The 23,921-nt window shown below is 30.6% G+C and overlaps 2 protein-coding genes across 3 annotated transcripts in view; one reads left to right on the top strand and one right to left on the bottom strand.

Annotated features, from left to right (window-relative positions):
* LOC107450454 (uncharacterized) overlaps positions 1–10,885 on the top strand; it is a 13,609-nt gene extending 2,724 nt beyond the window's left edge. Inside the window, exons 3-8 of the mRNA XM_043056440.2 lie at positions 582–723; positions 3,015–3,171; positions 4,049–4,234; positions 5,124–5,218; positions 8,236–8,376; positions 10,529–10,885. Of these exons, the coding sequence (XP_042912374.2) occupies positions 582–723; positions 3,015–3,171; positions 4,049–4,234; positions 5,124–5,218; positions 8,236–8,376; positions 10,529–10,761 (954 nt within the window). The 3' untranslated portion in view covers positions 10,762–10,885. The remainder of the gene's footprint in view (positions 1–581; positions 724–3,014; positions 3,172–4,048; positions 4,235–5,123; positions 5,219–8,235; positions 8,377–10,528) is intronic.
* Positions 10,886–12,940: 2,055 nt separating this feature from the next.
* Positions 12,941–23,665, bottom strand: LOC107450457 (putative sarcosine oxidase). Of its 2 annotated transcripts, none has more exons than XM_016066246.3 (8): positions 23,405–23,665; positions 21,651–21,792; positions 20,730–20,868; positions 20,019–20,193; positions 18,474–18,640; positions 17,045–17,139; positions 15,049–15,195; positions 12,941–13,329 (listed from the first exon to the last, which is right to left on the bottom strand). In XM_016066246.3, exons 1-8 carry the CDS (start codon positions 23,531–23,533, stop codon positions 13,100–13,102), a joined length of 1,224 nt encoding a protein of 407 aa, XP_015921732.1. In that variant the 5' UTR covers positions 23,534–23,665; the 3' UTR covers positions 12,941–13,099. The 2 variants fall into 2 exon arrangements, with proteins under 2 accessions (XP_015921732.1, XP_042912375.1); XM_043056441.2 differs by having other exon boundaries at positions 23,326–23,455.
* Positions 23,666–23,921: the final 256 nt, after the last annotated feature.

Raw genomic sequence — 23,921 nt, forward strand, 5'->3', positions numbered from 1 at the left:
TTTATGTATATATATATATATATATTATAAACCCATATCCCGGAGTGTCGTCGTACGTCGCTAGTGGAGCTTCGCTATTATAAACTGTGTCTTCGTCTTCTTCGCGTGCTTCTGAACAGGGCATTATGGGAAAGTGCCCCTAGCCGTGTACGATGCCATTTCTGGAGATGGATATAAATGCAATTTTAATACTGATGACTTACACTAACTCTCCTTAAAGTTTAAAGCAACATTTACGCGACCCACGTGTAAAGTTTTTAATCTTTTGTATTTCGGCAAAAAACAGACTTAAAATGTCATTTTAAAGGAAAATCCGCAGCTTTAGGAGCAAAACTATTTTCAGGTTTGAAATTAGTTGAACACCCGAATTAGGTAAAATCAAGTAATTGTATATATATATAACAAAAAGATTGTTCCCCAGTGTTATTAAACATTAAAAATAAAAAAATTGATAATTAGTCAAAAATTATAATAAGAAAAAAGCAAATGCAGAAAGCGACTTGTATTCCTGGTTTGATTCTTTGACCAGGTAAAACGATCAATAATAATTGAATGATACAACTAATCCTGATATTTTTCAGAAAGAACACTATAAGGACAGAGAAATCTTTAGTTCTCATTATGATGAAGGCAGAATTACGCGTATAGTGGATGACGATGCAGCTTGTCCTGAGCTATGTAAGCGTTCCATCGAAAGATATAAAGAGCTTGAGAAACTATCAGGTAGAGGAAGTAATGGACTTCATCAAGCACAAACTCGGCAAGTAATAAAACCAAAAAATAAATTATAACTAAACAAGAAATGTACAAAGATCAGAAAAAGCAAAATAAGAAGCTGAAAAGTAAAATTGATTAGTGTTAAGAAACACCAAGTAATAATTTTTATTTAAAAACTTCAATCATTTTTTCCCCCTCTAATTTCTCCGTCAGTTCCAGTTTCTATGAAAAATTGGAGAACAATCCTCTTTTATTTTTCTTAACAATGAAAATGGGCCTGGATAGCCTGGTCGGTAGGGCCCTGGGCCCATGTCCGAGGGTTCGAACCCCGCCGGTCGAAGACTCGCCGTGTAGTAAAGTGACTGATGCACGTTAAATCTGTCGAGTCGCAAAAGTCCTCCATGTTCCCATAACAAATCAACACCTCTGGGGGTACTGGATTGGAGATCGATTCAGGTCAAACTTACGATCTGTGGATGAATGAATGGATGTATGAATGGGTCCGCCCTATAAACGGGTGTGACGTATGGTGTGGCAGAAGTCGAATTCTTGGTCATAGATGGCGCCACTGGAAAACAATCGCATCCCCTCTGCCTAAACAGGCATACGTCAACAACAACACAACACAACAATGAAAATTACTAAATTTGTTTCTTAATTCAAGAACAATCAACGTCAATGAATGCGATGTTATTGATCAGTAAAAGTCGAGGTAATTGAGTAAGAGAAGTTCTGAAGGCTGTTATGCGATATTAAATCAAACGTCCATTTCCCTACATGACTTAATAAGACAATCTCCTCCTAAACTACCTCTCCTTTCAATAACAACAAAAAAATTCAAATAAACTTTTTTTTGAAGAGTAACAGTTTTTAGTTACATTCAAATCTCTTAATTGTTTCACTGAATGAAATGTTTTGCACGAAATCACTTTCTAAAAACTTAAATTAAAGTTGTGATAAAAACCCAATCGGATACCTCAAGGGCAAGTGACGTCATCGTAGGTAAATAGCTGCATTTGTTGATTCTGAAGACAATCAGGTTCGACACACACGTGTGACGTCCCTTATAGGTATCCAATTAAATCTGATTTAAATCACAATGTTAGGCATAATCACTTCACTTCTTCTAGAGTTGCAAGTATCCAATTCTCAAGCACAAAAAGCTATTGTGGCTGTTTTAAACAAGCAGAGCAACTAGTAACAGCCATACATATAGTTCTATAACAGTTACTCGTAACAGCTAATATTACATTTAATGACTTCCAACACGCTGGAAAAAAAACTTGGTTGAATAGGCAAAGAGGTTCAATAAAACCTTTAAAAAGTCATAGATTTATCTGTTTTGCTTCTATTTCTTTTTCTTCATTGTCTTCGTGGAAAATTTTTCTTCTTCATTAAGATTGTTAGCTTTTGAAGAACGTCATCAATGGTTATAATACTTTCCATTCGTAAACTGGTATAAAGAATATAATTTTCCCAATTAAAGAGTGAAATCCATAATGTAAGCAAAATGCATTACCTTCATCTTTGAAAGAAAACTTTTTAACACTAATACCTCAAGAAATAAGGTGTGCAAAAACTTGGATTTCTTTGAGAATTTCAATCACATTTTTGAATAATAAAGCCGTAATAAAAAAGGCTGAAAGAAATAAAAATAATTTTAAGAAATATCTTCCCTGGTTCTTTCCAAAGAAAAAAAATTAAAATTTCATTTATACTAAATCAGATGTCGTGAACATGATTCCTTTATTTGTTATTTTATGTGTAAATATACTTCTTCTAAAGAAGTATTCTTTTATTTGTTATTTTCTGGGGTTATTATGTTTCAAAATGAAGATGCAATAAGTTTAGCTAGGCAAATGTTCGCCCATCCAAGAAAAAAAAATACCAATTGAAATTAAATAGAAAAAATATTGTACTTAAAACCACTCATACAAAATGTTACTTAACTACATAACTACAAATAAATACTTGAAATACTATATAAAATAGCACCTTCCCCAAAGTACGACAACTTCTAGGTAGAACAAGGTTGATATGAGCTCATGGTTAGCTGGGATTAGGTGGTAACCCCCCATTACAAACACGAAATTATTTTGCTCTCTTAAAACACTTCATCAGGATAATGTGAAGTTTTGGCATTGAACGATCTTGTATGAAGTCAGAAAAATATTTTATATATTAGAAAATATCACGCATAGAATTTATAATAACTGATACTAGAAATAACTTTCTTCTATTAATTCATTGAATATATTCATTACAACTCCTAAATGTAAGCATTTTTATGTTTCCAGGAGTGAACTTCTATAATTCTATAGGTTGTTTAATAATTTCTGAAAAACATGACTCCTATTTGAAACAAGTTCAACAAGCAAGCAATAAACATGTTTCGACAGTCGATTTGTCTTGTAGAGAAGCATTCCATAAAAGGCAAGTAGTGATTTTTTTTTTGTAGAGAAAAGATGATTAAGATGACCATTTTGTAATTTTTAGCGATTAGGTTTCAGAGACCATTAATACAATAAGCCTGTGTATTAAAGGGTTTCTTGGGTTATTCATCCACTTTTCCTTCGAGATTAATATCGTCCTTACCTGTCCTATGCATGATTCTTTATCGCCTTACGAGATCATCGCCAACAAAACCAATTATTTTTAATTTTTGAAATGCCGGATGCTATTTAGGCAAAGTATGAAATAATCGTCCTGATGAGGTTATTATGTAAATGATGTGCATGTTACTGTGAATGAGCGAAATCAGTGGTTGTTGACTTTCACCGGTGAATGTTGACAATCAAATTAGTCGCTTTGGTGAATGTCCGAAATATTTATTACCTCCGATTTGATATTAATTTATTCGTGGATTTATTCGATATTTTAATACTTACTGACGATAGATTAGAACAAACATCAGTGTTTGGAGTATCGGGAAAATATATACCGGGCAATGGCACTTGATTTTTAAAAAAAACATCAATGTAGGGTATACCGGGCAGTTTCACTTGACCTTAAAAAAACATCAGTGTAGGGTATACCGGGCAGTGGCACTTGACATTAAAAAGCATCAGTGCAGAGTATACCGGGGCAGTGGCACTGAACCTTAAAAAAACATCAGTGTAGGGTATACCGGGCAATTGCGCTTGACCGTAAGAAAACATCAGTGTAGGATATACCGGGCAATGGCACTTAACCAGACCTAATATGACTAGACCTTTGGTAACTTTCCAATTATCCGAACTGTTCATTATCAAAACCACGTTCGGTCCCGAGCAGTTTGGATAATCGGCGCTCTACTGTATTTAGAAAGGGTAAGATAATGCATAAAAATAAATATTCGATTTCAGATCGAAACAGAAGATTCCACTCCTACAGTTATTCGATCAAAAAGATTGTTGATAACAACTGGAGCTTTTATTAATACAAAACTCTTCAGCGTCTTGAGATCTCTGGAAGTTACGAGATACAAAAGAAGTGTAGCTTTACTAAGAATTTCAGAAGAGGAAGCAAAGAGGTTGAGGTATGAAACATGCTTAAACATTTCTAAAACAATGGCAGGCTTCAGTGACATTCTAAAACAAAGTACATATTTTTTTTTATTTCCAATGGAAGAATAATTGTCAAAACGTAACAAATATAAACAAATAATAATTACAAAAACCAGTGGTGTTATTCGCCTTTACCACTCGACAAACATATGGTCTGTCTATGGAAAGGACTCTCCTCGCCATGTGTCTGAAGCAGTGTTGGTGACTATGGTTACGATGTTTAACTATTACAGATAAGGGGGTTGGTTAAATATACAAGACAGGTCTTGGCTAGGGTCAGTGTGAAAAAGTGAATCTGGGGGGAGAGAAGCGTTATTATATATATATATCATACCTGCCAACTTTTAATCCCGTATCAAGGATGATTTTCCACAGTGGTAGTAAAATGGTATTTAAATTACAATTTTAAGCACTTAAACATGCGCTGTATTTTGAACAGGCTTATGTGGACTACCACAAAAATATTGCATATTAATATATATGCTTAATTTTTTTTTAAAAAAGTGGTGTATTACTTGATACTTAGGAATGTATTAAGAAAGTGATTTCCGACGTTAATAATAATTACACATAGCAAAGTATCCACATATAATGAGTCTGAGTTAGAAAGACTTTAAAAATTTTCAAACAAAGAAATAAAAGTAAATAACATTTTTTTTTTATAGTTAAGTTCAAATTATTTTTTGGTAATGTTAAATTAAATGCTGTACATAAACAGTGAAAAAATTTCAATATTCAGATATTATAAGCCCCAGCTCATTCGTTGGTAAGTTGTTTAGAATACACCTTTTCTTTTTCTAAATGGTAAATTTTTTTTATTTTTTGTTTGTACAGAGGAAAAAGTTAAATATTATTTTTTAGCTCGATGCCATCACTAATCTATCGAGGAAAATACGATAATCCTCCACACAAGGAAAGATCCGCTTATATTTTACCTCCAATAAAATACCCTGACGGTAAGCATATTCTCATATTTCTTGGTTTTTTATACTGATTTATATTTTTCAATTACAAACAGCCATGTACCTCTTATCATGCTTAATGAAAATACCGAAAGTAACCAAACTCATGTGGCGTAGAGCAGAACTATGGAAGAACTTCGCATGCTTTCACCATTAGCGTGTAAAGAGTCATAGATAAAGGAAGTATAGTGATCCCTCGTTTTTCGCTGTTAATGACGACCAGAACCTTCCGCGAAAGCTGAAAAACAGCGAAGTAGGATTTGCCGATAGGAATTTTCGTGTATGCGGGTACACGAATGTTTTACATATATAAACAGTATTTATCCCATGGTATATGTACTATGAGTCAACTCATATCTTTGTTCGACATGCAGGTATCCTTCTCCCTCGCGCATCAACAGTCCCGCAGTGGACTGACCGTTAAGACTCGGCTCCCAGCAGATCACCGAGGTCAAGTATCACTGGCTGCGGTCAGTGTGCGGGTGGGTGACCATTTGGATTCGTCTAGTTGGGACCGAGGGGGTGCGGTATTGATCCTCAAACTGTTCTACCGTGAAGTGTTCGACTTCGCGTGCAGGTCGTCGGGCTACCGAAGCGGGGGTGCCATCCCCTCTGCAGAAGATCAAAATTGTGATGGCATGTCTTCGGATCATCCCAGATCATCGCCAATAGCCCATTGTGCAGCTCTAGTGCAACGTAAATGAACTACAACAACAACTTGCTCACCAACATGAAACAACGCTCCTTTCCGCAATGTGGCTGCCGACATGGCTGTATTTTTTCATTTTTATTTTTTGATGAATATTTTGGAAAAACCTGCGAAGCACTGAAGCCGCAAAACATGAAGCGCGAAGTGGCGAGGAAATACTATGTTAGTTTCTGTCTTGATTTTCATATAGATAAAAATATTTTAAGTTTGGAAACTATATGGAATTGAAAAAAGTTCTAAAAGAAAGCATAATGGAAATTGTACAAAATATTTTTATTAATTAAAAACGAAAAATATTAATAAAAGAAAAATATCGTAGTACATTCCTATACAACTGAAAAGAGGAGGAGAGGGAAGGGAGAAGGGCCAAACGCATGGAACCGGTCTGCTCCCCAAATGGCTTATTCAAGCGTTACGATATCAATATTAGAAAACTGTATTACAGTATCGGTCAAAAATCAGCCCAATACCCAGTGGTCCTGAGGCATATGTTAATATGATGCTGGTTCCCTTTTTGCATGGATGACAGCCTGCATACTTTTGAACAATAGAGTTGGTAGAACTGCATTGTACAGAATGTCCACATATAGTTTGTCTAAAATAAGAACTCCTCCAGACATTCGTCTGGACCTCTGGCGGTGACTATGGTAAGGTATGACTATTTCAAGTAAGGGTGTGGGGTCACTGTTTTGGAGTGGTTTCAGCTCGGGTCGGCGGGAATCTTTTTCTTTGCTCAATTGTGTTAGTCCTAGAGTGAAGCTACTCTCCCTAAAATGCGCCATTCTTGTTCCCATAGCATCAGATCGCCTCAGACTTTGTGGCTGGAGTAGTTCTTAGCTTAGACAGACTATACATCTAAAGAGTTTATAGGCCCCAAACCAAGCTATGAAAAACATACCCAAACCACGATGCTTCCACTTTTTCAGGTGAATGTCCGAATACTTTTTAGAAAGATAGTGAACACCATATGAAAAAATTGCAGTTTGTCAAACTCGATTTAATAACATTGAGAATTTTTTTTTTTATCATTATTTCAAAATTTCAGTTTCAGTATATAATTTTACAAGTCAAAATAATAATTTTTTTAATTCTTAAATTATTATTAAATTGAATAACAAAAAAAAAATAATGCTAAATGAAATTATTTTAGGATCATAAGTACTTCATTTACAAATTACCTTTGAGCAAACGAGTTTCAAAATTTGGTGTGAAAAGAAAATTATTAGACTCAAGTTCATGAAGAGAAATAATTATATTTCTTTATAAATAACTATTTTTGTATTTTACTTCTAATTAGCATAGCATTTTTGATCCGAAAAATTGAAACCTCATACGTTGAAATCCCACTATAACACCTGGTGAGTTTTAATTCGCTGTAAAGAAAGGTAGACAGAATCTAATCAGGAATTTAGCTTTTAAATTTTTTAAAACTTCGTGCTCAATATTTGTCACTTTATTTGATTACATTAATCTTTAGAATTAACTTTTTTCATTTGTTTAAAATTGACTTAAATGACATGTTTAAAATAACTGAAAATTAAAAATAAATAAACTATTTTATTTTATTTTACAACTGTCTTTGAACAGCCGTACCAATTTTGAGTTTATGGTTACCAATGTTGACCGCCGTAGCCTTGTAATTTTGAACCAATCCAGAAGACAAGGAAACACCTGGATCAGTACCCCCAGAGATTTTGATTTGTTATGGGAACATGGAGGACTTTGCGACTCGACAGTCACTATTTACATTTACTACACGTGCAGTCTTCGGCCGGCGGGGATTGAACCCACGAACTCTTGGACATGGGCTCAGTGCTCTATCCCGGCCTCCAAATAAAATAAGTTGGAGCAAAACATTTAACAACTGAAATAATGTCCACCTTAATGTTTAACTTCATGTTGCATAGCTAATATTTCCATATGTTCCCTAAAGCCAACCCTAGAAACAATTTTACTTTGGTCCCAGTTGGGTTCAGAATTGGCTCAATATGGGACCAATATTGGGATGTCTAGATTTTTTAATATAGGTCCTAGAATGGCCTGTATAAGATCGACCTTGGCTAAATAAATATAAAACATCGAGTGAATCTGATAATTCTAAATAGGACCAATATTGACTGTAAAATATCGGATGAATCATACAATTCAATATAAGGCCAACAACGGAAAAATAACGGCCTTTTGAATCCATATTGAGCCAAGATTTATGAATATTGGTCCGATGAGGGACCAAGTTATTTTGCTGCTAGGGAATACAATAATGTATGAGTAATTACTTTCTATTTAATGCATTTCCTCACAGGAAACACTTATCTCAAGATAGGATATTATGGAAGTGATATGGAAGTTGAGAAACTAGATGATATTAAACAATGGTTTTTATCAGAAGGTGATAAGGAATCAATTGATCTTGGAGTGAAATTATTATTTGAACGAATACCAGGTAACTATTTTTTTAATAGTTTAGGACAGTGTTTCCCAAAGTGTGGTACGCGTACCCCCAGGGGTACGGTAACAGTTTCGCGGGGGTACGCGTTCTTATGCGAAATATCTTGCAACATATGAGAATTTAAAAAAAATTTATTTAAAAACAAAACTAGCCATGAAAATTTACGATTACGTATTTTTCTATTGGCTATTTTTTGCAGAGTTAACAGTTAATAATTAGTGATGTCAACAGCCAGTTATGATTTTTAACTTTTTTTTAATAGTAAAAAATACATTCATTTTTTTATTGGGGGTACACAGCGTTACGAAAAATTTAGAAAGGGTACACAAAATTCATAAGTTTGGGAAACACTGGTTTAGGAATATGTAAAAAAATTTTTAAAACTATTTGAAAAAAAGTAACATTACTTTTAGAGTTCAAAGTCTATAAAACACAAATGAAAAATTGAAATTTCCATTTCATACCAGCTATGACAGTATTTTTCCATTTTATATGAGCGTTTCTACCAAATTCAACTTTTATTTTATCATCACTACTTCTGACCAAATACTGCCTTTTATTTATTAATTACTATTTCGCATAGCTTAAGAAGAATCTATCCCCGCCATCTTGGATTATAGGTTATATTTTTAATTTGCGTTTTTCAATATTTTTTTTTCTACTTAACAAACTTTTTATGGTATAGTATAATTTGACAGCGTAGTACCTTTCAAAAAAGGTAGAAAATAAAGGGGTAGCTTTATTAGATTAGAAGAAATAGCGCTTTTAGAACTATGAATTTTTCCTCAAAACTTTTACGAAATAAAATGATGCGATTTTTGGTTTTGAATAAGTAATTTAAAGCTATACATTTCTTAGTTTTTAATTTTTTTAAATCTAATGTTATTGCAGTTTAAATTGAAGAAAAGCGATTTGGATGAAGCTAAAAACTTCCCTTAACGATAGTTGGGGAAAATAAATAAAGATACTAATCAAAAAATCTAATAATTGTTTAAAAATTTAAATATCTTTAAAAAAACTGCTGATTGCAGAACTAAATTGGCATAATTGTGTGAGAAAAAATTAATAAAGAATCTAAAATACTGCACGTTTCATATCTCAAACTCTGATCGGGTGGCGTCCTCATATTTTACATGTATCGAAAAATAGTGCCGAATAGAGTAAATATCCATCATCAATTTATTAGTGAAAATTAAACGGAAAAATTAAAAGCTTATCTAGAACTTTTCCTTCTGCTCTCCACCCCTTTGACAGTTGATTTCAGTCGGAAGAGAAAGTGCCCCCTAAGGATTTTATTTCATACCAGCTAAGACAGTATTTTCTTTAATCATCGCTCCTTTTTACTAAATGTTGCTTCGTATTTATTTATAACTATTTGGCATAGCTAAAACAAAGAAATTAGTGCAAATATTAAAAGAAAAAACCTTTTTACTAATATATTTTAGAAGTAATAATGCTCAACCACAAAAAGAATGAACACTAAAAGTTATAGCTACGTTTGTTCAGGAAATGCAGGGCCCCGACTAAGCCTAATTGGGACCCGGGACAAAAACTTCTTTGCCCCCCTTCCTCTTCTTCACTATCACTACTTCAGTAATGAGTACCCAAACTTTATGGAGGTATTTAAATTTTTCACCTAAATGTAAAAATACATGTTTTTGTTTGGCCAAATTTGTCCATCGTAATTCCGAAAATTTGCTGCCCTAGAAAGCCATGGATTTACGAAATATAGATTTCTTGTGTTCATACGATAGATTAATGAAGAAGCTAACATAAAACGGATTTTACACTAAACTGATATTTTGTTTAAAAAAAGTTCATTAAAGAAAGAAACGTAAAATAAACTTCGTATTCGAATCGGGGGCCCTCTCTGATGTGGGGCAACTGCCCCGCATGAACCTACCTAAGTCAGGCTCTGAGGAAATGCCATGAATCTAAAGTCAACTACTTTTGAGTGTGTGGTGTTTTTGTTTCTCCTTTAAAAGTTTTGATAATCGATATTAAGATTTAGGGCTTAAATCTTTATTCGAAATTAAAATTCAAAAAATCAGTTCAAATAGCCTAATGCACTTGTAAAAGGAATGAGTTCACTAAACGATGTAAGCAAGCTGTCCTATCTTTTGTTAATTTAATTTGTAATTTTTAGGTCTAAAATCGGAAGAAGTCACTAGCTCTACGTGTGTCAACTGTTACACTCCATCAGGTCTACCTTATATCGATCGAATAACTCCTACTCTAACAGTGGCGATAGCAGGAAATGGAAAAGGAGCGAAATTCTCTGATGAAGTTGGCAGATTGGCTGCGAAACTCTGCATTGATGGCTTGTGGGATTCTCGTGTTTCGCAATCAAGATTTAAGGCCGAATTTTCTGATGATTAATTAGAGAAAAAACAAGTCTAAGCAACATTGAGAAAGCAACAGTGAAGTCCACCAAAAAAAAAAATATATATATATATATATATATGTATTTTGTAGTTTACCATTAAATTATTGTTAATACATTTATATTACCTTGTGACTGACAAGTCACTGTACCTGGTTTGAGTTTTAAGGATCCTTTCTTAATCCGACGTTTCATAATCATAAGATTATGAGTTCAACTTTTCTTAATCAGATCTCCATTGCATTGGTAGACAAAATTTGTAAAGATTGCCTGATAAAATTGCTGAATCTTGCACTTTTTTCACGGTGATTGATTTTCGATTTCAAAGTTTTCGCTTCAAATTACGATTGTTTTCATTGATTCATAAAATATATAGTATAAGGTTATAAATGGAACAGTACCGTCAGAAGGGGGTGACTTTGTGCAATGAAGGGTGACTTCGTGCAAACTGCTAATTATTAAATAACTAACATTATAATAATTAAAAACAAAAAATTATGCATGATTTGTTACCTCAATTGATAAGACTTTTTAAGTATAACCTACCTTTTTGGCCAGGATAACTAGAACTTCTTCAACCGAGCACACTTTCCAGCCCCCGATTTTGCGACATTAAAAAATTTGAAACTGTTTGTAACTTGAGCTCACAATTTTTTCAAAAATGATGATGTTAACATAGCCAGTTCTTGGTAAACCATTCGTTCGTTATGTTGACAACTCAAATCAGTTGATACCGAGCTTTAAAAAAATACCCCTAGATGGCAGTTTGCACAAAGTCACCGCATCTGACGGTATATTGGGCAATGGAAACACTTTTAATACAAATGCATGCATTTGTCAAAATTCAAAATGACCATTTAGCATTGTGGTCTAATTTTGTTGATTTGGCATTCAATTCATTTCGCAAAAAATGCGTAATGTTTGGTGAAGTCAAAAAAACCTCAGAAAAAAAGTTTAGAATCTATCAGTTGAACCTAATGCAATTAAATGATTAATCCAGAAGGTATATCTAGATTATGCATTAAATTGCATAATCTAGAAGAATTCTAGAGCTGTGATAATTTAGTAATTAAAGTTTCTGAATTGCCTTTGTGAAGAACAGAGGTTCAATCCCCAGTGACGGCTTGAAGCCAATTCAGTTTCAGATCTATGACTACCAGCTTGCCTGAGAATTAAAGGCGATCTGTGCACAGTGCTGAACACATCGTGGAGCCTTAACTTTCATCACCCCCTGGCTTACAATGGGGTGTTGTGGGAATGATTTTTAAGAGATTCTAAGCATTCAAATAGAGTATTAAATGAATAAAAAAATAGAACAAAATTGTCTTACAGTGAAAACGTGTTATTCTTTTGTTAAAGCGATCTAGTATTAACAACCTCACACCTATTAGTGGTTATTCTGTCCTAGTTTTTTTTTCATCTTTTACAACGTCTAATAGCACAAATGACGCAAAATTTAAATCAAGAATGAATTTTGAGAAATCTTTGACAGAGTGAAAATTTTGCCAAATTTTATAAGTTTAACATTTAAAGTTTTCTTGTTAAAAAATATGTAAATGCATTTTAATGAGTTTTCTTTGACTCTAACTATAAATTTTAATGTAATTTTTTTAACAAAAAATATGAAAAAAATATGTATGTAAAATATTTAAGTACACAATATGATTATCTTACACTTAAGTAAGCGTTCACTGGGGGTTCCGCGTTCGGCTGACCACCTGACCGGAACATATGCTCCTGCACCCCAGAGCCCAAGGTCAAGAAAACTGAGATGGGCACAGTCGGCCTTGGCCCTCTTAATGGGCTGTCGCGCCACTGAGTTAGTTAAGTAAGAGTTCATTTCCAGTAAAAAAAATAATAAATAAATGATTAAGGAACAGTAAAAAAAATTTTAAATTATGCAAAGACAATTATGAAAAGATTATCAATTTAATCATATAATACTGCATTGAAATATATCAATAACTTTATCGTACTAGTCCAAAAATATTACCTACATTTATTGTAACTATAGTACTAAATAAATAACAATGTTCTTTTTTTTCAAACCATCACAAATAATGTAGCTTTCCAGTAATGTCTGTTAGGAAAAAAAACTACCAAAGTAGATAAATAAAAAGATAGTCACTAAAAAGATTTTTACAAATCCAATGCAATAAAATTCAAGGCAAATACTAATGTTTTAAAAATAAAATATTTATTTTTTATGGTGTTAAAAAATTTCTTTTCACAATTTTCTTATTTAATAAAAAATCAATAAATAATTTAATTATCAGATACTAAATACGTAATTATTCATCCTTTAATTGCTTACTAAAAACTTTTTCATTTCTTTTAACTACGAAAAATAGCCCTAAATAAGGACTTTGAAAGTTTGGAATTCCACGTAGACTCCACACTTAACTCAGCAGCAATACTACCAATTTCTTCACACATCATTACTCCAGATCCATTACCAACTGCAGCCACAATGATGTTTGGAGAAATGTTATCAATATATGGCAATTCAGATGGATTTGAGCAGGTTACACAGGTTTTTGGTAACATCTCCTCAAACTTTAAATCTGAAATATTGAATAAAGCAAATACAGCAAAATATGGACTGAAAATGTATATCAAAACGTAGTTAAAACACTTCTTTGAGACTTTTAAGTATTAAACGTTTTTACTTTTTATTGTTTATAAATATCTCAATGTCAGAATATGTTAAATACCATTATTATCATAACTGGTGCAACAGCCATTGGTGGGCCATGACCTTGCTAAGTATTCTCTTTCCCTGTTACCTGTTATCTAGTTTTTATAGTACAATATAAGGAAGTTCTTATCTACAAAATCAGACTATCTGAGTTCGGGTCTACCTTTTGGTCGATTTTCAGATGGCCTAATCATAAGAATATTTTTCGATGTAAATTCTTCTGCTGATCTCATTAGATGGCCTACCCATTTCATCCTTTGAATTTTGATTTATTTGGTAAAGTCAGTTTTTTTATAAATGCAGTAAAGTACATGGTGTATATTAATTACATATGATTAAAATCTTATTCATTAAATAATTATAATTAAATTTTATATTTTTATTAAATAAATAGTCATTGATTCATGAAAAAAAAAAACAACCTAAAACCATTTTATATTTTGCATAGTAAACATTTATTTTGGAGATGCTTCAACCCCAAATACTATATCACTGAGTATATCCCCCACTTAAGAGGAAACTATATCGCATGAGAAACTTTTCATTGCAAATTCTGCTTCAGTTCCATAATTAATTTAAAATGAAAAGTATTGAAAAAAAAAGAGTTCAGGCAAACCTAGAGTAAGAAATAAAGTTTCGATTGCTGCAAAAAAATTGAAAACATAACAATGCAAAAAATTATTGGAAGAGAATTGGATCATTTTGATATGCTGACAATTTCTTTTCAGTATTCGAAACTGTGTAGCTTATCTAGGTTTGCCTGAACTCCCTTTTTCTACTTTAAATTTGCTATAGAGGTGAAACAGAATTTACGATGAAAAGTATTTTAAACAAGTTGAAACTTATAGGACTCATGTTCAAAAAAATATAGAAAGGAAAAGAAGCCCAGCTGTCAGAATACATAACTAATGCGGGAAATGTCAACTATGGAATGCCAGGACTGCAAACTACTACACTTTTTCCAAAATATTTGATAGAATTGTAGAGAATAAGAAATTAATGCTTTTAAAATATTTGATAATTTCGCAAACATTATAAAAGCCTCACCACAAGAAGGCTGGGACAGAGAGATGTCTTAGATAAACTTTTAACTACTCAGATTTAACTCAAGCACAAACAAAGCAAAGTACCAGTTAAAAAAGCTACATCACCTGAATCAGTTGTCATTGGTTAGGTACAAGGGCAATATTTTATATTTTTAATCAGTAGCAAAATTTGCTAGTGCTAAAAAATACTACTGGGAAAATGAGGATTCATGCAATTATTTTTTAGAGTGGTATCGCAATACCTTGTGTGAGGCAGAGATTTCAATAGATTCATTGCAGTGTGACTTATTGCAATCAAATGATCGCTGAATGGTAAATATTAAATATAATTACTCGTGCAAATGTTTAAATAGTCAAACGCACAATACCGAATATATCAGTACTAATGATATCGTATTTAAAATATCGCATTAAAAAAAAGAGATTTGAAAAACAAAGTGAAAATTGTTAGGCCGAAATATAAAAAAATAAAGTTCGTTCCATTTATACAAACAAAAAGCAGTCATGTAAAATTACATGTGAGAAAATCAAAAACTTACCTGGAAAAAGATCTTGAATTATTTTAGAATAATGCTCCGATATGTACTTCTCTCCACTACAATTGTACCAATTTTTAATTTCCTTCAAATTTTTCAGTTCAGAGTTAACTATGCTTCCTTTATGTCCAATTTTTAAATAATATTTCCCTACAAAGAAAAATAAAAACAAATCATGCTGCATTCAATTGTTACCTCATTGGAGAATATTACAGTGACAATTGTTTCCTAATAATAGAGTTAAAAAGAACTTTTATTAGCAAGAAAAACAAATTAGGCTGGTAGGTGACAGGCTTGTAATCTGGATTTTTCTTATCTTTTTCATCGAGAACCTACTTATGCACTGGCATTATTCTCATTAAGCATAATACGCACAAGGATAGAGCGATGGATGCCCGACGAAGTGAACCAGGTTCAAATCCAAACTGCTGCTGGTGTATACAAGTTCTGCTCTCTGCTTTTCAAACCTCAGTACTGATGTAAAATATCCTCATGGTTAGAATCCCCCTTGCTGTTGAGTTAACTGTGGGAGGTTTTCAAGGTTTTATCTCTCCTTATAATGCGAATACAGGTTAGTACTAATAAAAAATCCTCCACAAACGCTAGTTCGTTCTAATGCTTGATCTAGGAGTTTCCTTGTCTTTTGGGTTGGGTTCAAAATTGCTAAAGTAGGAGGTTTTTTCTCCATGCAATGCAAGTACAAGTTAGTTCCAATAAAAAACTCTTCAGAAAGGCTAGTTAGCCCCAATGCTTCATCCAGGAGTTTCCTTGTCTTCTGGGTTGGGTTCAAAATTACAAGTTGAACATTGCTATTCATAAGCTCAAAATTGGGTCAGCTGTTCAATGCCAGTTATAAAAATAAATAGGTAAAATTAAACAATATTAAAAACAACATGTATTTGTATAAAAGCAATACCATTATATCTTTAACATACTACTATTGAAAAACCCGTCCGCCTTGGAAATTTGTAAACAAAAGATTACAAGTAATTTCAGCAATTATAAAAGTGGCATTGATCATTAAGCTGAAAGCATACCTACCCTTCTACATACAGGTTGATTATAAGAAAATTTCGCTTACATATTATATTATATAACAGTATGTCCTCTGGAGGACATACTGTTTAAGTGATTGGAAACTCAAAAATGGTTCTATAACCGATTTCATAGCTCTCGCAGTTACAGATATAATGCCGAAATTATGAAGTTTTTAAATGGCAGCAGTAAATTTTATCAAAACTTAATCCTTACAATAAAAAACCTTAATTGGAGTTAGAAAGATATTTTTAGTGCAAGAAATTGAGACACGTTACTTTTGCCAAGGGTCGCCATTTTTCGTGACCACTAACGAGAAGAGAGTGATCAAAACCTTTCAAAAACTGAGAAAAAAATTTACAAAGATTTTAATGTTTAAAATTTTTGGACATGTCGCGTTTTTCTTTTTTTTTTTTATATCCAATTGTTTTTACATGACCATAGTTCAATTTAGGATCTGTACTGTAAGAGTTAAATTTTGATTTAAAAAAAAAAACGGGTGTTGCCATTTGAAAACTTCGAAATTTTGTCCCTGTAATTAAGTAAGTTTTTCTAAAAGCAATGCTTTCTTAGCAAATAAAAAAAAACTACAATTTTCTATGCATAATGTGCAACATGACATGTACCAAACTATTTCCAGGATCAACAGTTCAACAGCTAAATATCTAAAGTAATAATTCAAGGCTTTTTTTTTAATAAACAGAAAAATACTTAGGAATACGTTTCTTGGAAGAAAAAAATTTTTCAAACGAAACTGAGCAACAGTATAAACATGGCTGTCATTGTTCAAAAATCTTTTCTAAAGGAACACTATGTAACACATATCACTTAAACAAAAAGCCACAACAATACAAATGACACACAAAAAATTGTTTGTGGTCATGGGAGGTACACTAAAACGGCAACAGTTTAAAAAGCAATTAGGTATATTACACATATAAGTATTCTGCTATATAGATTTTACCATCGGGATATTTTATGGGTGGTAAAATGTATGCACCATAGAGGTGAGGCTGTTCCTCACAGCTTTCAAAGAAAACATCCATAGTTGGCATAGTACTGTAATTCATAAGAAAATATAAGTATAAAAATAAAGTTCAATGAAATTATGTATAAAGCTTAACATTAAAACATGTCATTTAAAGTATAGGAAGTTACACCAAATAAAAAAACTAATAGTCATATTATTGTGCTAACATGGATTTGGTAAATATGTATTGATAGATTCAGAGTTTATAATTATTTCCTGGAACAAAATTTTCCGAGTTCTTTCAATCTCAGTTTTCATAAGATTTTGGCAACAACACAGCTAATCAATTACATATAACTAATTTTCTTTCTTTAAAAAAAAAATTTAAAAAATACTGGCTATTATAAAAAATATATTCAGGGAATCTGCTACATCTTAGATTTTCAAATCCATGACTTTCCATAACTAATTCCCAGAATTTTTCCTGACTAAACGAAGGTACTATTTTCTCTGACAAGAACAATAAATTTTGAAAAAGCATTATAATAACATTAATTGAAATATAAGCAAATTGAAGGTATAGCCAAAACTGTTATACTCTGCATCTTCATATTTATAGATTTTAAATTTAAAAAAACATAGTAAAGAAGGAATGACAGCATTGAAATAGCTGAAAAAAATACAAAAAAAAAAAAAAAAAAAAAAAAAAAAAAAATGTTCTTTTTTTCTGCAGAATTATATTCTAAAGATACTTTTCTTCTTCATCCAAAAGGAAAGAAATGCTAGAATTACTCTTATTTTCTTCAACAGATATTAATGAAGAAAAAAAGAATTCTTTTCAAATTAAAAATAATTTTGTTCTCATATATCAGGTGGTAAACTATTCTTTTTTTTGCTTTAGCGACTTATGCATTTTACAGGAGATGTCAAAACTCATTTTTCGCATTTAATCTAAGACTTAGGGAGTATTTGACATGTTATAGCGTGTAAGCAGAATGGCTGATTAATGTAATTAAAATAATTGAACAATGAATTTAAATTTATTTATTAATATAATTAGGTTAAGCTTAATTTAAGTTGAATTTACGATATATATGATATGATATGTGATATGATATATATATATATCACATATATGATATTATAAATATGATTATGATCTACATAAATTTAAATTTATTTATTTATATTAATAAATAAATAAATGAATTTAAATTTATTTATTAATATGATTTGGTTACATTTAATTCTGGTTGAATTTATTGCACACTTCTTCTTGTTTAGATCTTTTCTCATGCTCAGGTATCAAATTAGATTTTTTGACAGTTTTTCATGGTATCAGCCTGTTTTTCAACTGAAATAACCAACCCCAATTTAGACACTTAATAATAGTTCCTAAAAGAAAAAAAAGGATTAATTTTACCTTAATCTCCCAGCTTCTTCTTTTGAAATTCTTATTAAAATATAAGTTTCTTTATTTACTGTAATATTTAATTCCCTTGAAGCAAAGATTGGAATAAAATTTGTGAAAGCTCCAGCACAAATTAATAGCTTGTTGGTTCTAATCAATCTTTGAGATTCAGTGATAATCTGTCAAAATAAAATCATTCTTTAAATATAATGTAATACTCTAAACCTTCTGATGAATGAATAAAGATAAAACATAAGTGACTGCAATTTAGTGAAAGACATTTATTAAAAATAATGATCAAAAAGATCATTAAGAAAATAAGGAGAAGCTTAATTATGAAACGAAAAGTAATATATTTTATTAAATAATATAACTTTAAGTTTATTTGAAAATTACTTAAATATAATACTAAAACAAATTATATATTGAAGCCTTCTTTCAGGGTATAACAAAACAAAAGGGTTAATGAATCTCATAATAACAAAAAGATCAAGCAAAGAACTGAAAGTTTATTCTTAAATATTATGTGGAACATTATAAAAAATTTTTTTAAGTATTTTAAGCGATAAAATGACAGCAGAAAGGAGTAAACAAACAATAAACTGAAATAAGACACTATGTACACATACAAAATACTACAATACAATGCAATAAAATTTGCCAGATCATTTCTCATGGGAGATAAAGGAAAAACTTCCAAAACTGCAAAACTATGCCAAAAAAATTGCTGATATTTTTTTCTTAAAAAATATATATATATGTAAAGTTTCAAAAGTTTAATAATTACTTTTACTNAAGCTATATATAAATGTATGTAATAAGATCAATATAAAGAAATTTTTGATTATTATGAAGAAAATTATTAAAGTACTAAATGTTTTAATGATCTTTATTTATTGAAAAAACGATTAAAAGAATATTAGTTTTTAATAATTTTAGTTTTATGAAATTTAATTTTTAAATTATAGGAAATAAATGATAAATTATACATATTTTGTGTAGCATTTATATTACATAATAACATTCAAGCAGTAAGTTAAACTTATTGAAATTCATGGCAAAGTAAGGAAATTTACTCAAAAAAAAAAAAAAAAAATTTGTTTTTTAAAAAATAATTAAAGGCTCTTCTCGAAAATTCAAGCAAATTTTTCGTTTCCCCTTCTACTCAGCAAGTTGCAGATATCAGTCTGAGAATCAGAAATTTACTTTAGTAGTTTTGCTTTACTTTATTATACTAGTATAGAATTACTTTAGAAGTATTAAAATAGAGAACAAAGTAGTAGGGAGAAAATAAACTACATAAAAATAGGTTTTGCTTTACATAAAATACTACACTATATATCTGCTCAGCAAGTTGCAGATATCAGTCTGAGAATCAGAAATTTACTTTAGTAGTTTTGCTTTACTTTAGTATACTAGTATAGAATTACTTTAGTAGTATAAAAATGGAAGACAAAGTAGTAAGGAGAAAATAAACTACATCAAAATAGGTTTCACTGTTTATAAAATACTACACTATATATGTGATGATGTATAAGTCAGGGTAGTAACACTCACCTCAATTAATTGGTGATCTACTTCTTTTATATCTTTAACAATATCATCTATAATATGACAACCATTCTTTTCAGCTACCAATTTTTCAGCTTTTATTATTTCCCGAGGACTTACATGACCAGATGTGGTATCAAAAAAAGCATATTTATAACTATCAAATTTCATATAAGGAAATCTAAAAGAAAAATAAAGCATTAAAAAAATTAATATCAAAGTAATATCAAACTATAATAAAAAATTAAATCACATTTAATTTTTTTGTGCTTGTTACAATAACAAGAAAAATAATGCCTAATCCAAAGACAGAAATGGTCAAAACTGAGGCTTATATCACCGAACAATCTTCCTGCAGATCAATTTATTAGTTGAGCAGAACTTAGTACACTAATTTTCCTGCAGAAAAATTTATGTCCAAATTGCTCTATATACTATCATTTGGACATAATTTGAGTTTTTTAAGTAACTAAAATGAATGTAAAGAGAATTGGAAAAGACGATATTTTGCATAAAATATAAATAGGAAATGTAGGTTAAATTTAGAACAAATACCCAAAGTTTTTTTAAAAAAAAAATTTTTTTAAATATATGGATTCATATTTTTATATAAAATTGTATAAATCCTATAATTATATAATAGTCTGCAGCTTCTATTTTGAGTGAAATGTTAAAGCTACTAGAAAGCAATAAAAATAAACAAATAAATAAACTAACTCTTTTGAGAAAAGGCTTTTTGAAGAAATGTCCAATAACTGACTTTCACCACTATTAATTTCACTTAAAATCTTTAAAGCACTTTCATCCTCACAACTATACAGATAGAGACATCCAGTGTTATTGAAAAGCTTCTTCCCTAAGTATTCAGAAAGGCACCAAAATAATTATGGAGAAGAAATAAGAGATTGCTAGATTAATCAAATAATTAGACATTTTCTAAGGAACAATCACAATCCAAAGTAAATTGTTTCAGGTTTAATTATTCCTTTTATTATAATTGTGAATCTTTCAGAGGCATTTTCAGAATCATTTAGCACCAAAATAAAAAAAACAGCAGCAACAATATAATTTATTTTTATCGAATCTGTAATTTAAATATCTTTTATACCTAAACTGTATCTTGATTTAAAACCAATAAAAACAATGGCAAATTAGAAAATTTCCAATGATTTGTTTGAGCAGAATTATGAAAACTTGAATTTAGAAAGGTTATATTTACAAAGATAGACTTGAAGAAAAGTTTAAAGATGGATTTTTGTCAAATAAAGGGAGGTAAAATGATGCAGCATTGAATTGATAAACAAAAAATAATTTTTAATAACAACAATGAAAAAAAAACTGTAATGAAAAAAAAAAACTGTAATCTTAGGACATGGGTTTTCACAAATTGCAGCAAGAAGGCTAAGAAACTCCCACTTTATTTCTAAATATCAAATAAATGAATCCTAATTTTGTGACATCTATCGGTTTTTCAAACAAATTCTGGGTTTTTATTTGAGTAAGGGTTTTTTAAAATTTGTCTTTTCTTAAATTTTTATCCTTTTTGCAGATTTTACACACTTTTAGCATCTCTTACATATTTTCCGAAATAAAAATTTTACAATTAAAACTATTAACCTGCATGATAAAAACACTCACCATATTCCTCCTCTAAAACATGAAATTTTTGAACAGATTCTTCTAATAAAACGTTCAAGTTATGATTAGTTGGATCTCCCGAAACAATTCTTCCTTCATCATAATGTGAACTAAAAATCATCCTTTGTTCCCACTCGTCTCTCTAAAAAATAATAACAATAAATTAACAGTTGAAAACAATGTATATTAATTATTATTACAATTATATAAAAATTTTAATTATTTTTATAAAATGAAGAACATAATTTTCTACACTAACAATCATTATCTTTTTTTTCTTAAACATTGAATAGCATTGAGAAAAAAGTACAATTTGTTTTCGTGTTTTTAACTTATTATTGTTATTTTAGTTACCAGCTAAGAATAAATAACTTCATTAATTAAAATAATCTCTTTATCATTGTTTAAATAATCTATTTTTAAATATCATTGTTTAAATAATCTATTTTTGCATCATTTTAACACTAAGACTGAACATTGCTGAATACTAAGAAAGTCTGAAGGGGCCAGTGAGGCTTTTCACAGATTGTTTGTCTATAGATCAATAAGGCATCTAATATCTTGAAATATAGTCACAATTAATTTCATAAATAACGTATTAGAACCTGGTATTTTGTTTGATTTAATAAACAAAAATATGTGATTAAACCATACACTGTGAACTTTTAAACTATAACTTATACTTTAGTTTATTAGATAATTAAGTTCTCTCTTCTCTAAAAATAATCATATGTTGACTTATTTTTTTTTAATGAAACTGTGGTATCTAAAACCTACGAAATGGAACCTTATACCTACACCAGTGGTTAATGAAGTAACTACCAAAATATCTTGGAGGCCACCTGGTCATACTAGTCATTCTTGGTATAAGGTTCCATAATTCCTCTAAGGTGATTAATGATTGAATGAATCGTATGAATGATTAATTAAGCAATTAAATTGTGAAAAGTTTAATAATGAAAAGTTCAAATATTGAAAAGTTTGAAATATTCAGTATACTTTCAATAAGTTATTTTTTGAATTACAAATCAACAGGGGAAAAAAAAGAGGGGCCAAATAGGCTATAGCTGTCTTTATAGATAGTGGTAATGTGAAAAATCACTACTAGCCTTTGATAGAGTGGTACTTTTTAAATTATCTGGTGCAAGTTCAAATATTTAATTTTTTTTTTTAAAAAAAACTAATAATAAGATATTTTAAAAAAATGAGAAATATTTTTTTAACTTGTTAAACAATAAAATTTTTATTTCACAATAATGCGACAAAAAGCTGCACTTTATATATTTTAAATATGAACTTCATAATATACATGAAACAACTTCAAAGCATGCATTAAAAAAAATAAATGAATTTCGTCTTTCAGGCAAAACACATTTAGATTTGATCGTTTCATTAAAAAACATGCAACTCTCAAAGTATATAAACTATTAAATAGACTAGACTTAGAAACACTCATTTGAAATATGTAAAAATAAATTCCTCAGATGAGCAGATTCTTTTAAATAAATCACGCACTTTTGCTAATAAATTTGTCTAAAAATGCATATAAATTGATCATTTTGTAAGAATGTAAAACATCTAAAAAATATATAATAACAAGGATTGACAGCATTACAAGTTACCGGTAAAAAATTAACACAGAATGCTATTTAAAACTTAAATTAAAAATATTTACTTTTAGAGCGTTTAACTTTCAACTTTTCATAAAGCATTGCATAAGCGCGTTTCAAAATTTTATAAAGCATAAAGATTACCGTGGGTTCTTCGGGTCCTATTAAGCAAACTTTTGCTTTTAAAGACGCAGTAGCATGCTTGGCAGCAGCAGACCCAAACATTCCAGCACCAATAATACACAAATCGTAAATTATGGACGAATTAGCCATTCTTTCAGTTAGAGGAGAAAAAGTTTACGATTTCGTAAGAAACTTGCCGGCGATTCGATCGATTTAGTTTTTGTTTACATCGGCGGACGGCGGAGGAAAGCACGTGTTTCGTTCTTTTTTTTCCCTTCTTGTAACAGTGTAAAGTTTTGCCATGCTCATGCAAACCAAAGATTTTGGTTACAATTCTCAGCACCTTTGATTGGTGTGTTGTTTTCTTTTTTACTCAGAAAGTGTTGAGATTTCGTTTCAAAATTCACACAAAAATAACTTATTTATATTTAAATATTTTCTACGATAGTAAAATTATGAAAAATAAACTGTCGTCTGCAAGTTCCGCAGTAAACTCGTTGAGACACGGTTCCCAATTCGCGATCGCAACGCTCGAGTA

This window comes from Parasteatoda tepidariorum, chromosome 8 (assembly GCF_043381705.1).
Source record: "Parasteatoda tepidariorum isolate YZ-2023 chromosome 8, CAS_Ptep_4.0, whole genome shotgun sequence".
In the NCBI taxonomy this organism is placed as follows: Eukaryota; Metazoa; Arthropoda; class Arachnida; order Araneae; family Theridiidae; genus Parasteatoda; species Parasteatoda tepidariorum.